The sequence below is a fragment of the Pseudophryne corroboree genome, chromosome 1 (genome assembly GCF_028390025.1).
Source record: "Pseudophryne corroboree isolate aPseCor3 chromosome 1, aPseCor3.hap2, whole genome shotgun sequence".
Classification (NCBI taxonomy): Eukaryota; Metazoa; Chordata; class Amphibia; order Anura; family Myobatrachidae; genus Pseudophryne; species Pseudophryne corroboree.
The window spans coordinates 795,229,017-795,244,250 of NC_086444.1; the positions used below are offsets into that span (position 1 = coordinate 795,229,017).

Here is a 15,234-nt window from a genome sequence, read left to right on the forward strand (position 1 = left end):
CAACTGACCTTAAAGCTTATTCCTGCAAGCTCCTACCAAGAAATGGCCTATAAAATGCTCCATAGGGCATACATCTCACCTAAACGCCGATCTTTGATGGGGATCTCAGAAGACAGTAAATGCACTAAATGCCTAATGGAGGGGGCCGACCTCTTCCATTGCTTCTGGGATTGCGCTCTGGTGTCACAGTTTTGGCATGAGGTACATCACTATGGAACTACGTCCTTAGGCATATCCTTTAGTTGCACTACCTCCTGGGCACTGTTCGGATGTTTGACTGACCAGCCTGACATCCCCAGGTCTAACAAAAAACTGCTTATGATACTATCAGCAGCTGGCAGGAAGGCAATCTTACAACAGTGGATCCACAACATACCTCCTAATATCTCGATGGTGACCTCTAGACTATTTTTTTTATTCACCATGGACTGGCTGGAGACCTCTATCCATAAGGAGAGGCTCACCCCTGCCTTGTTCCAATGTTGGAACACTTACATTTTGACACTCCCCTTACATACTAAACAAGCCATTGACAAATGCTTTCAATCTACCTCATGGTACCTCCTCCACGCTATAGACCACCCTAACCCCTTGAACATCTGACTTACCCTTTCTCTTCTTCTCTGGACCCCTCCTCCACTCCCTTCTATATTCAATTGTATACCGGGTTGATTGGAAATATAGACCTCCGATTTGGGAAGATTGTTCTGTGGATGGATCGACGACTCGTGTCCCATAGTAGGCATTACATGTTAGTTTATTTTCTTATGTTTTAGGTATTTTAGATAAGTTTAGGGATTTTTTGGATAATTTGTCTTTGCTGGTGGAGAATCGATATTTGATCCATCCCTTTTCATCTATAGTTTGCTCCGCTTTGGTAATTAAAACACACTATAAATTCCCTGATATCACTAGTTATACACATGTTCCCTTTCTTGGAAGGGTATAAAAGTTTTTATATGAGGAAAAGTTTGAAAATATGTTTTGATCTCTACCTGGTATTATATGAGACTGAATAATCTGTGACTCCCTGTCTCCTGTTAGGAGGATTATGTATAATATATATTATGTTATACAATGTTAACTATATATTCTATTCCACGTCTCGAAATGCTGTTTACTTACTCTGTACAATGTGAGATTATAATAAAAATAGTTTGGAAAAAAATAAGTAGATGCCTAAATCTGGCAAAAACAGTTGTTTTAGCCAGATTTAGGGATTCTCCTTATTTATAATTTTATCTGCAGGATGCGATGGGTATCACAGATATGAAATACATATGGGAGACTGGCAGACCGGTTGCCGGCTGTCACTATACCGACAATGGCATCCCGTCAGCCGGAATCCCGGCTGCGAGGCAGCGAGTCCCCTCGCGTGCTCGCTGCGGTTCGGGCACAGTGGCGAGTGACAGGTTATATTCCCACACGGGTAGTGGCGTGGACCCACCACCTGAGTGGGACTACAGGGCTGGGGTCGGGATTGCAACCGCCAGCATTTCACCGGCTGTCAGGATTCTGCCGACGGTATTCTGAATACCGGGATCCTGACAGCCAGTATATTAACTGCATCCCGCCAACATACTGGCATCACCAGCTAAGGAAGCATGAGGATGCAGACTTAGGCTCTGGAAAACATTGCTGCTGCTACAATTATTTGCTGGTATTACCTTCCCTCTCATCTCAATGAGATACTTTCTTTATTTTTAATTATTTAGACTTTTTATATTAATTCGTTTTTTTACTTTTTGTACACTGCCATGTGTCAATAACTTAGCTTTATAGAATTATACATTTTGGCATTGTATCTTTTTGAACCATTGGATCCCACTACACATAGGGGGTAATTCCAAGTTGATCGCAGCAGGAAATTGTTTAGCAGTTGGGCAAAACCATGTGCACTGCAGGGGAGGCAGATATAACATGTGCAGAAAGAGTTAGATTTGGGTGGGTTATTTTATTTCTGTGCAGGGTAAATACTGGTTGCTTTATTTTTACACTGCAATTTAGATTGCAGATTGAACACACCCCACCCAAATCTAACTCTCTCTGCACATGTTATATCTGCCTTCCCTGCAGTGCACATGGTTTTGCCCAACTGCTAACAAAATTCCTGCTGCGATCAACTTGGATTTACCCCCATAATACCAACAGACATCAGGGTGGGAATGTAATAGGGTGTGAGATTCAGGAAGTGAGAGATTTTGTGAGAGTTTTCCCCTTTTTTTTAAGTGGCAATTATTTACATGGCAAAAAAACCAGGTTGATTTTTCCATGTAAATGATTGCCACTTTAAAAAAACAGCAAAACTCTCACAAAATCTGTCACATCCTGATTCTCACACCCTATTACATTCCCCCCTGGGTTTCTAAATGAATGTCCAAAGCATTCTTCCATCCTACAGTACAGTGACGTGCGGTGAGGTCACTGGTTGGGGAGGCACTGGCAGCTAACAAGCCCTCCCCCCCGAAAAAAAAGAAGAAGAGAAGTGTGGTTCCCCAACACATCAGTAAAACCAGCACTAGGCAGAACCAGCCAGGGGGAGTAATGCCATAGCAGGGGAGACACTCAGTGTGGTGTCCCCCTGCCATAACATTAATCTGCCCCCCCAGCCAGTCAGCCCAGGGTTGGAATTCCTCGGAAAGTGGGAACCCCAAAAAATAAAAATGGGGTCCCCCCTCCCGAGCAATAACCAGCACTGGGCTGATAGCCCAGTGCTATGCCCTGCACCCCTGGTGGCGGTGGGTGCGGGGTTCATTGTGTGTTAATATTGTTCTTTACAGGTGGCCTACAGGTCCCAGCAAGCCTGCCCCAGCATGCTGGCACTTGGAGAACCACAAGTGCCAGCATGCTCGGACATAAAGGGCTTGCTGGCACCTGTAGTCCACCTGCAAAGAATAGTAATATTGTTCTTTACAGGTAGCCTACAGGTCCCAGAAAGCCTGCCCCATCATGCTGGCACTTGGAGAACCACAAGTGCCAGCATGCCCGGACATAAAGGGCCCGCTGGCACCTGTAGTCCACCTGTAAAGAAAATATTAAAATAAAACACCACACAAAAATAAGCTTTATTAAACTGGGTCTTCACCTGGGGGCGGTGGCCTTTAAGCTCTTTTGCGTGGCCGCCGCCTTCCCAGGGATTCCGGCGTCTTCACCTGGTGGGCGGCGGCTGCTAAGCTCTTTTGCATAGCCACCGCCCAGCCAGGACTTCCGGCGTCTTCTTTCTTCAGGAGCTCTTCACTGCTCCTCCTCCGCCGTCGGACTGACTCTCCTCCGCCTCGCGCTGACTTATATAAGTCAGCCGGAGGGGGCGGGGCGATGATGCGGCGAGCCGTGATTGGCTCGCGGCGGCCATCTTGAATTTCAAAAATGACGCTGAGGCGCCATTTTTGAAACTGGAACCGCTCCGCTGCCAAACTCTGCAGATAAAGGTACATTTCCGCCGCCGCCCGCACCACCGCCGCATCCCGCAGCCCGCACCATCGCCGCATCCAGCCACCCGCACCTCCTCCGCCAGCGTCGCCAACACAGTGATTGACAGCGGATCCAGTGATGGATCCGCTGGCCAATCACTGTGGCCTCACTGACAGGGACGTGCTTTCATAGGTTGAAAGCACGTCCCTGTAGGAAAGCGGCACCTCTAATGGTGCCGCTTTCCCATATATTTTCAATGGGCTTTTACAGCCCATGGCTAGTCCCCGCCCGTGCCCGCCCCCCGCTCCCCATACTTTCCCCAGTGACAACGGGAGGCACCACGATCGGTGCCTCCCAAACACATACAGAGGGGAGCAATGTAAAGAATAATATTAAGAAGATACATATGACACAGAATATGTGTCATATGCATCTTCTTTGTATTAACTTAATCATTAATGACAGGGGAGGCACTGCCTCCCCTGCCTCCCCTGACTGCACGTCCCTGCTACAGTATTAAGGGTGAGTATACAACATAAGCTCTACAACACAGTATCACTGGGTACATTCATCTGCACTATGGGCCTGATTCATGTTTGCAAGTAAACCAAATTATCAAGCAACTGCCAAAACCATGGGGGTAATTCCAAGTTGATCGCAGCAGGAAATTTTTTAGCAGTTGGGCAAAACCATGTGCACTGCAGGGGAGGCAGATATAACATGTGCAGAGAGAGTTAGATTTGGGTGGGTTATTTTGTTTCTGTGCAGGGTAAATACTGGCTGATTTATTTTTACACTGCAATTTAGATTGCAGATTGAACTCACCACACCTAAATCTATCTCTCTCTGCACATGTTATATCTGCCTCCACTGCAGTGCACATGGTTTTGCCCAACTGCTAAAAAATTTCCTGCTGTGATTAACTTGGAATTACCCCCCATGTGTACTGCAGGGGGGGCAGATATAACATGTGCAGATAGAGTTAGGCTTGAGTGGATTATAATTTTTCTGTGCAGGGTAAATATTGGCTGCTATTTTTACACTGCAATTTAGATTTCAGTTTGAACACACCCCACCCAAATCTAAATCACTCTGCACACATTACATCCTCCCCCCACTGCATGCGACATTGTTTTGCCCCGTGGCTTAATAATTTGCTTTATTTAAACTTTACTTCTCTTTCCCTGAACCCCTACAAGTAAAAAAAAACCAAACACCTACAACAGTTCCGGGCGACAGTTACATTGCTCATGCAACCACTGTAGGACAGCGGTGAGAGTTTTTCCAATGCCTACCACTTTTTGATAAAAAAAATGTGTTTGTATGTACTCTCTTGCCAGGGCCGGTTGAGTGGCTATTTGCGCCCCGGGCGGTAATAGGGGCGTGGTTTCATACAGGGGGCATGGTCAGTTACGCCCCACTGTACAGTAGTAGCGCCGCTGAAATGATGTGCGGTGCGCGATGACGTCAACGCGCACCGCACATCATTACAGTAAAGGTCCTCTCCACGAAGGGAAACTAGACGCGTAGCGCCTAGTTTCCCTTCACAGCGGGCAGCGGCAGCGGGACAGCGGGCAGCGGCAGCGGGACAGAGCAGGCAGCTGGGGGCACAGCAGCAGCGGATCTTGCCATGGTGCAGCGCCCTCCGGAAGGCGCCGTTGCCCTCCTGAAGGCGCCGGTGCCCTCCGGAAGGCGGCGCCCCGGGCAAAAGTCCTGCTTGCCCGTGGCAAGATCCGCTACTGTCTCTTGCAAACTCAAGAAGTAATGCGCTACACACTTATTGCACTTTTGTCATCCACATATTTTCAGGCTATTTGAAAACACTATGGCCCTCATTCCGAGTTGATCGCTCGCTAGCTATTATTAGCAGCAGTGCACACGCTAGGTCGCCGCCCACTGGGAGTGTATCTTAGCTTAGCAGAAGTGCCAACGAAAGGTTAGCAGAACTGCTCGCAAAAATTTTCATGCAGTTTCTGAGCAGCTCCAAACCTACTCCTACCTTGCGATCACCTCAGTCAGTTTAGTTCCTGCTTTGACGTCACAAACACACCCTGCGTTCGGCCAGCCACTCCCCCGTTTCCCCAGGCACGCCTGCGTTTTTACTTGTCACGTCTGCGTTTTTTAAGCATACTCCCTGAAAACGGCCAGTTACCACCCAGAAACGCCCACTTCCTGTCTATCACTCACCGATCAACAGAGCGACAGAAAAGCGTCGCTCGACCTTGTGTAAAACTGCATAGTTTTGTGTGAAAGTACTTCGCGCATGCGCCCTGCGGCCCATACGCATGCGCAGAAATGCCTTTTTCACCTAATAGCTGCGCTGCGACCGAAAACAGCTAGCGATCAACTTGGAATGAGGGCCCATGAAAGAACATATCAGAATGAATCTAAACACATATTGATCACAGACAGCAGTGAGACCACCCCCATCTCTCACTGATGTAGCTTTCTAGTTTGTTTTGCATATACTAGCAGGTAAATAAAAAATACACAAGAATTTATTTAGTGCACTAGTGACTAGTACAGCTAGTATTGAACTAGTGTTTACTGCGGCAACATTATTCACCCTGGAACAGTTTTAGGTTTATACCCTTGCAAGTAAATTATTACGATCACTTAAGTAATATCCAATTATACTAAATAACGAAACAACAATGCAGTATTACTATATGGAATATTTACTGGCAGTTCAGGATGTCCGGTCTGATGCAGTTTCTTGACAAGAGCGCCAATGATTATAACAACCGTTTCTCTAATCTCATCATTTCCAATTTTTCCCTTGTATTTGTCCTGAGTTTTAAAGTAAACAAATATAACAGTAAATACAACTTTTATATAATACGGTAATATTAAATTGCTGATATAGAACTGTATTACATTTTGTTATGAGACTATTATATGCTGTATTGTACTGTATTATATGCTGACATGAGGATGTTGGAGGAAGTAGCATTGAAATGCATTATTTTCTGGCGTGGGACAATACAGTACAATAGCATGAAGCTGTATATACTGTCATGGTGCTGTGTGATATACTGATATTATATACTAGTATGGGATTGCATTATTTATGGCAATAAACTAGTGAATGATTAAATGGCACTGTATAATATGATATCACTGAGCTATATTATATGCTGTAATTCATTGGACTGTGGTATATGAGGCTCTTGTACACTATACAGTATGCCGGCAATAGACTATACAGCTTATATCATGTCGTGGGACTGTATTATATTCTGGCATTTGAATCTGTTACAAAGGAAAAATTTGTTCTCATATGCAAAATACACTGCTCAAAAAAATAAAGGGAACACTAAAATAACACATCCTAGATCTGAATGAATGAAATATTCTTATTAAATACTTTGTACTTTACATAGTTGAATGTGCTGACAACAAAATCACACAAAAATTATCAATGGAAATCAAATTTATTAACCCATGGAGGTCTGGATTTGGAGTCACACTCAAAATTAAAGTGGAAAAACCCACAACAGGCTGATCCAACTTTGATGCAATGTCCTTAAAACAAGTCAAAATGAGGCTCAGTAGTGTGTGTGGCCTCCACGTGCCTGTATGACCTCCCTACAACCCACACAAGTGGCTCATGTAGTGCAGCTCATCCAGGATGGCACATCAGTGCGAGCTGTGGCATGAAGGTTTGCTGTGTCTGTCAGCGTAGTGTCCAGAGCATGGAGGAACTACCAGGAGACAGGCCAGTACATCAGGAGATGTGGAGGAGGCCGTAGGAGAGCATCAACCCAGCAGCAGGACCGCTACCTCCGCCTTTGTGCAAGGAGGAACAGGAGGAGCACTGCCAGAACCCTGCAAAATGACCTCCAGCAAGCCACAAATGTGCATGTGTCTACTCAAACGATCAGAAACAGACTCCATGAGGGTGGTATGAGGGCCCAACGTCCACAGGTGGGGGTTGTGCTTACAGCCCAACACCGTGCAGGACGTTTGGCATTTGCCAGAGAACACCAATATTGGCAAATTCGCCACTGGCGCCCTGTGCTCTTCACAGATGAAAGCAGGATCTCACTGAGCACATGTGACAGACGTGACAGAGTCTGGAGACGCCAAGGAGAACGTTCTGCTGCCTGCAACATCCTCCAGCATGACCGGTTTGGCAGTGGGTCAGTAATGGTGTGGGGTGGCATTTCTTTGGGGGGCCGCACAGCCCTCCATGTGCTCTCCAGAGGTGGCCTGACTGCCATTAGGTACCGAGATGAGATCTTCAGACCCCTTGTGAGACCATATGCTGGTGCGGTTGGCCCTGGGTTCCTCCTAATGCAAGACAATGCTAGACCTCATGTGGCTGGAGTGTGTCAGCAGTTCCTGCAAGACAAAGGCATTGATGCTATGGACTGGCCCGCCCGTTCCCCAGACCTGAATCCAATTGAGCACATCTGGGACATCATGTCTCGCTCCATCCACCAACGCCACGTTGCACCACAGACTGTCCAGGAGTTGGCGGATGCTTTAGTCTAGGTCTGGAAGGAGATCCCTCAGGAGACCATCCGCCACCTCAACAGGAGCATGCCCAGGCGTTGTAGGGAGGTCATACAGGAACGTGGAGGCCACACACTACTGAGCCTCATTTTGACTTGTTTTAAGGACATTACATCAAAGTTGGATCAGCCTGTAGTGTGTTTTTCCACTTTAATTTTGAGTGTGACTCCAAATCCAGACCTCCATGGGTTAATAAATTTGATTTCCATTGATAATTTTTGTGTGATTTTGTTGTCAGCACATTCAACTATGTAAAGAACAAAGTATTTAATAAGAATATTTCATTCATTCAGATCCCCTTTGTTTTTTTGAGCAGTGTATATGCAGAATGTTTTCATAAGAGTAATCAGTAATCACTTACAGTGATATAAGTATCATATCAATTTAATCAGCAAGTCTCCTTGTGCGTCCTAGTTGCATCGCGTTGCAACTAAGATACATTTTCGACAAAAAATACGCAAAAAAAGCCTGACGCTATAAGATTGTAACGCAACCTGGCGAGCCAAGAGGGGCTGTTTTGGCATGACTGCAGCAATGATGTATGAGGGCACATCTGTACACAGTAACATAGTCTATGTACACAGCGACTGTGCTGCTGCATTGAAGGATTTTCAATTTAATTTTTAAATTGAAGTGGGAGCTGGGGGGAAGGTACAGTGGTGGGGGCAAGCGATGGGGCAGGGCGAAGTAATCGCTTGGCGATCGCCCGCAGGCATTCCCCTCGGGGATCGCCAGCCCCAGCGCTGACTCCCGGCCGCCTAGCATAAGCCATTTTACAGCTAAGCCCGCCCCCGGGCCAATAGTAGTCCGGGAGGCGGGCTAAACTCCATAATGGAGTATACTGATTCTCGGGCGCCGTGCACACTGCACGGCTGTCGCCAGGGAATCAGTCAGTCAGTAATATGCCCGGAAATCGACGATTTCCAGGCATACCACTGAAGGGGTTAATAGTGGAAGGCTTCACCATATCTCAGGGTAAAGCGTATCTAGAGAAAATGGCCGCGTGGGAGAGGAGGGTGCCCACACACGGAGACTGCACACGGGTCCCCTCCTCTCCCGCACAGCCATTTTTCAGAGACCTGCGCATGCGCTGTAGACTCTGGCACTGTGCCAGAGTTTCTAGTGCTCAGTGCGCTAGCAGCGGCGGTGACGGCTACGGGAGAGGAGAGGGCCCACACACAGTCACAGATGGACACCTGAAAGGTAAGTATAGAAGAAATGGGTGCAGTGTGTGCGGTGTCGGCCCCCTCTGGACCCAAGGGCCCGTGTGCACCGCACACACTGCACCCATTATAGATACGCCACTGTCTCAGGGTGCTGGACTCATCTATAAAGATATGAAAGGACAAGAGGCAACTGCCTTCCTGGCCCATTGTCAATACTGTCCCCATAATATATGCCTATTGTCAATTTAGTTTTTTGTAATGTATTTGCCTGACACAGGTCAACTGAACTTACCAGCAGAGCTCTCAGCATGCTTTCATTTGGATGTGAGGCCAGGCCACAGGCATACAGGAATCTCTCTTGTAACAGAGGTCGGCTTCCATTAACAAAGTCCAAAAACTCCAAAATGGCCTCTAGAGTATCAGGTGTTTGAGCAAAAGTCACAGCATCAACCAGCTGAGGGCTGTCAGTAAAAATATAATTAAAATAAATTTGGTTAATCGCCTGAAAAACAACATTGACTAGTTATTAAATTACCAAAGCTACAGTGGCAAGAGCTATGCTTGTTTTTAAACTATTACATAATTTTCTGAATCTGTCTCCTTCTTGCAGATAAAATTAAAATTGCTATAAACACATGCGCAGATTTTGTTGCAGCTTATACTTTTGACTCCATTTACTTGGAAAGGTGAAACAGGAGAGGCAAACTGAGGCTGCGTACAATAAGGATGTGGCCATATAATTGTGACTAAGATAAACCTGGACACAGCAGATGCATTTATAGCATATGATCCCTTTACATCAGGTGTGTAAAACTTGTTAAGTGCCCCTCCCCTTCCAGCTGAAATAATTGCCCACCCCTGCTCTGAGGTGCAAACTGGGAGAGGGGGTGCTGTTCATCCAGGCCCAGACTTGGAGGGGCCTCATAACAGGCAATGGTATATAAAGCAAATTGAGAGAGGAGGTTACAGCAGCATCCTCTCTCGCCAGAGCCGGGGAGAGCACAGGCTGTGTGCTGGGCTACGGAGAGTCCAGTGAGACTGCTGCCACAGAGCAGCAGTCATTCCTCTCTCTCTGGTGGGGCGTGGGGGGCGATCGCACTGTCCCTTACTGAGAAGTCTTTGGCTAACAATATGCAGCATGCAGTGCAACAAGGCACTTACTATTTTTTTCACATTTCTTGGAGGACCTCGCCAATTCTGTTATGGCTCCCTCCAGTACCCAGGTCCGTCACCCCTCTCGACAGCCCTTCCCCTGCAAGGGTGTGATCGCATGTGCAGCCGAGAGGGGCGAAAAAGTTTTTTGCAGTTTCTGAGTAGGTCTGAACTTACTCAGCCCTTGCGATCACTTCAGCCTGTTCGGTCCCGGAAATGACGTCAGACACCGACCCTGCAAACGCCTGGTCATGCCTGCGTTTTTCCTACCACTCCCAAAAAACGGTCAGTTGACACCCATAAACGCCCTTTTTCTGTCAATCTCCTTGCGAACGGCTGTGCGAATGGAATCGTCGCTAGGAGCATTGCAAAGCAACAATGCTGTTTGTACCCATATGATGCGCATGCGCATTACGGTGCATACGCACGCGCAGTAGTTACCTGATCGCTGCGCTGCAAAAATCGGCAGCGTGCGATCAGCTCGGAATGACTCCCTGTGTGTCTTGTAGGCTTGTTTTCTTTCTCCGTCCTAGACAAAGTAGATATAAGTTTTGTGATACCAGTCAACCAAACAAAAAAGATCTTTCTTGCGCTTATACTAGGTGGCAGCCTTTAATCCCACAAGAGAAACCTTCACCGTGGTTTCAGCATAAATCACAAAACACAGAAAATGTGAGAAAAAGTGGCGCAACTAGACACTTCTAGAGACGTTTGTAAGAATTGCTTACACACTAGTGGATTAATACAGTAGATAACGATACACCTTCCATAAATATGGATGCTAAAAGGATAACAAAAGGACACAAAACATAGTGTAATCCAATTAAACCAGATGGTGTATCTTTTATTCGTTACTGGTCCCACTCACATGGCATAGATGGTATATTTGCATGTAGAAACCATAACCTTTGTATATAACTGCTTCCACTTCATGAGGATACAGGATGTATATACTCCAATAGGCACTTAAAATAAGAAAATAGCAATAGTGCAATACCGTCTGTGTATGGGTAAAAAACTGATTTTTTAATATAGACACTCACAAACATAAGTTAAAAAACAGCATGGAAACAGAGAGATGTTGCATGGACATCAGAGGCTACAGGAGACAACAGCCAGCAGCATAGATGTATAGTCACCACCAGTCCCGGTTATTTGGGAATGCCCCCACGGTGTCAGATATATCCTCCAAATCTCCCATCAGTCCAGTACGAACAGTCCCAGCTTAAGCGCTTTCGGATATTAAATCCTTCATCAGAAGCGTGGTGGGACATGCACGCTCGCAGCCTTAAATAGCAGCCTAATTCTGAAGAAACAGCTGTGGATCGTCCGGCTAAGCGGGTCCGAAGCGCAGGAAGTGACGTTTGCGTTCCACTCCCGTCCAGGAATCAGTTTTTTACCCATACACAGACGGTATTGCACTATTGCTATTTTCTTATTTTATATATTGCATTGGCCAATTCACTAACTAAACCCCCATCATTTGTTTATTGATGTTGTGAAAATAAGTGAGCTTGCTTTGGTGAGTACTGAACTTTCTGTTTTTATATTTTTAAGTAGGTGGCCATGTGTGACATGCACTCCACCCTATGAGTGGTGAGTGCAGACACTGCACCCCGCTTCTGGGGTGGTGAGTGCTGTGGTTTTATATTTGTTGGTATATTGTAGGGTTAATCTTTGGTTAACTCATATTAACCGTGGCCACAAGCTTTGTTCATGCACCCCTATGCAAGCCCAATTATCTTAAACCTGAGTCAGCTGTTCTTTAGTAATTTATCAGCCAGTGTCAGGTGACTAGTGTACCTTTAAAAGCCATGGAGTATTTGGCAGATACACAGTAAACCAAGTGGGAATATTTGCAGTTATATTATGTGATACAGTTGCTAGGTTTTAATTTTTGAGACTCTGTGATAGTGTAGTACCTGCATGAAGATGGGGTACCTTGGCGAGCGGTTTGCAGGCTTCCGTGCATTGGCCAATTCACTAACTAAACCCCCATCATTTGTTTATTGATGTTGTGAAAATAAGTGAGCTTGCTTTGGTGAGTGCTGAACTTTCTGTTTGTATATTGTTAAGTAGGTGGCCATGGGCGACATGCACCCCACCCTATGAGTGGTGAGTGCAGACACTGCACACCGCTTCTGGGGTGGTGAGTGCTGTGGTTTTATATTTGTTAGTATATTGTAGGGTTAATCTTTGGTTAACTCATATTAACTGTGGCCACAAGCTTTGTTCATGCACCCCTATGCAAGCCCAATTATCTTACACCTGAGTCAGCTGTTCTTTAGTAATTTATCAGCCAGTGTCAGCCTGTCAGGTGACTAGTGTACCTTTAAAAGCCATGGAGTATTTGGCAGATACACAGTAAACCAAGTGGGCATATTTGCAGTTATATTATGTGATACAGTTGCTAGGTTTTAATTTTTGAGACTCTGTGATAGTGTAGGACCTGCATGAAGATGGGGTACCTTGGCGAGCGGTTTGCAGGCTTCCGTGCATTGGCCAATTCACTAACTAAACCCCCATCATTTGTTTATTGATGTTGTGAAAATAAGTGAGCTTGCTTTGGTGAGTGGTGAACTTTCTGTTTACATATATATATATATATATATATATATATATACACAATCTCCGTGTGATCCGGCTCTCCTTTAATATACCTTACTGCACCGCGTGCCTCCGTGTGGAACCATGCATACATACAATGAACGCGGCACTCCTGGTGTCTCAATCAATTTCTTTCGTAGGCAAGTTATAGACAACGTTTCAATGACATTTATTTGGTCATTTTCCAAACCTTCTTGCCACAGCTCGCATTGATGTGCCATCCTGGATGAGCTGCACTAACTGAGCCACTTGTGTGGGTTGTAGGGAGGTCATACAGGCACATGGAGGCCACACACACTACTGAGCCTCATTTTGACTTGTTCTAAGGACATTACATCAAAGTTGGATCAGCCTGTAGTGGGTTTTTCCACTTTAATTTTGAGTGTGACTCCAAATCCAGACCTCCATGGGTTAATAAATTTGATTTCCATTGATAATTTTTGTGTGATTTTGTTGTCAGCACATTCAACTATGTAAAGAACAAAGTATTCAGTAAGAATATTTCATTCATTCAGATCTAGGATGTGTTATTTTAGTGTTCCCTTTATTTTTTTGAGCAATGTATATATATATATATATGTGTGTGTGTGTGTGTGTGTGTGTGTGTGTGTGTGTGTGTGTGTGTGTGGCGAGGGGGGAGGGTGCGCTGTGACGTGACCCTGTTCCAGGTGTCATGTTGCCCAGATCACATTACAAATGCAATTCTTGATAAATGGGCCCCTAGTACTGCTAAAATATTGCGGCTTTAAAAATGCTGGCCAATTGTCTGGAATTATGACATACCTGCTGCTCACAGGCTATTACATGAGCCTCTATAAGTTCCTATAGATTGAACAAATCTGTAACAAATGGCAAATGTTTTTATACTTTATTTGAACAATGTTGCATAACATTGTTAAAAAAAGTATTAATACTAATACTCACAGCACATCCTCTTTTTCCGTCTTGAGAAGTGTAACAATATCTGACTTCCTTGCTCTGCGAAGACTCTGGATCAGAGATAGAAAGCTATGGGCTGCACTGGCTTTTGAAAGATTGTCAGGCTTCAGGTGCTTACGAATGGTCTGCCATTGCTGCAAAAGCTGAATAATAATAAAGAAAACATTTTTGAATAATAAATGTTACTTACCTTCCAAAAGTATTAGAAAGGTTCTGTATTATAATTACACACTTAGGGGTCAACCCTATCCCCCGCAAGGGAAGATAATTCAGATCAAAACCAAATAAACATAGGCAGAGAGAAGAACATAGATAGGAATAGGAAAAGCACAAACAAAACTCTAAAAGCTATGTGTGCAAATGCTAGGAGCTTAGGAAATAAAATCCCAGCCTAACTGCAATAATGACAAGGGATTATCTAGATATTATGGCAATTACAGAGTCATGGTGCCATGAAAATCATGACTGGGACATAGCTATACCGGGATATACTTTATTTAGGAAGGACAGAATGGGAAAAATCAGAGGAGGGGTAGCAATGTATGTAAAAACAAAAGCATAAATACTACCTTAATACAAAGTATTGAAGAAAAAACTGAGGCCCTTTGGGTGACCATAGAAACAGGGGAGAAGTTGATTATTTGTATTGGCGTGATATACAGGCCACCAGGACAGGAAGAGGAACTGCACAAGAACATATTGCAGTACATAACTAAAATGGCATTAAAATGAGAGGTAATAATCATGGGAGACTTTAATCTTCCTGATGTAAACTGGGAGGTGTCTGTTGCTAGTTACACTAGAAGTAGGGACATTTTAAATTCCCTTCAGGGAGTATCCTTCCACCAATTGGTGAGGGAGCCCACTCGGAATGACACAATATTAGACTTAATACTTACAAATGGAGACAGAATATCGGACATAAAAGTGGGTGAAAACCTGGGATCCAGTGATCATCAAGCAGTATGGTTCAGCATAAATACAGAGACTGACTCATCCCATACAAAAACAAAGGTGCTGGATTTTAGGAAGGCTGATTTTGTAGGGATGGGATTCTTTGGCAGAGTGGAGGAACTTGGAAGCAGTGCAGGAGAGGTGGGAAACATTAAAAAAGTGCAATATTAAAGGCAACAGACCTTTTTTTATCAAAAGTGTTAGGAAAAACAAGGAAAAGAAGGCCAGTGTGGTTTGCGAAAAGATGTAGCAAATATTGTGAAAGCAAAAATGATGGCTTTTAGGAAATATAAGCAGACACAAAATAATGAAGACAAAGAGATATATCATATATTATTTTTGCTCAGTATTCACTACTGAAAGAGAGGGGAAGGTGCCACAGTTAAGTTGCAGGGATATTCAGGAAAATTAAACAAGTACATTTACAGAGGAGAAGGTCCTAACAGAACTCTCAAAGCTGAAACTGGACAAATCTATGGGGCCAGAT

General features: G+C 44.8%; 1 protein-coding gene across 1 annotated transcript in view; it reads right to left on the bottom strand.

Moving 5' to 3' along the window:
* The window catches only part of MTTP (microsomal triglyceride transfer protein), a 142,274-nt gene that overhangs the window by 47,527 nt on the left and 79,513 nt on the right, over window positions 1–15,234 (bottom strand). The window contains exons 8-10 of the mRNA XM_063918627.1: window positions 13,779–13,936; window positions 9,388–9,556; window positions 6,094–6,201 (exon numbers count right to left, since the gene is read on the bottom strand). Coding sequence (XP_063774697.1) covers window positions 6,094–6,201; window positions 9,388–9,556; window positions 13,779–13,936 — 435 coding nt within the window. The remainder of the gene's footprint in view (window positions 1–6,093; window positions 6,202–9,387; window positions 9,557–13,778; window positions 13,937–15,234) is intronic.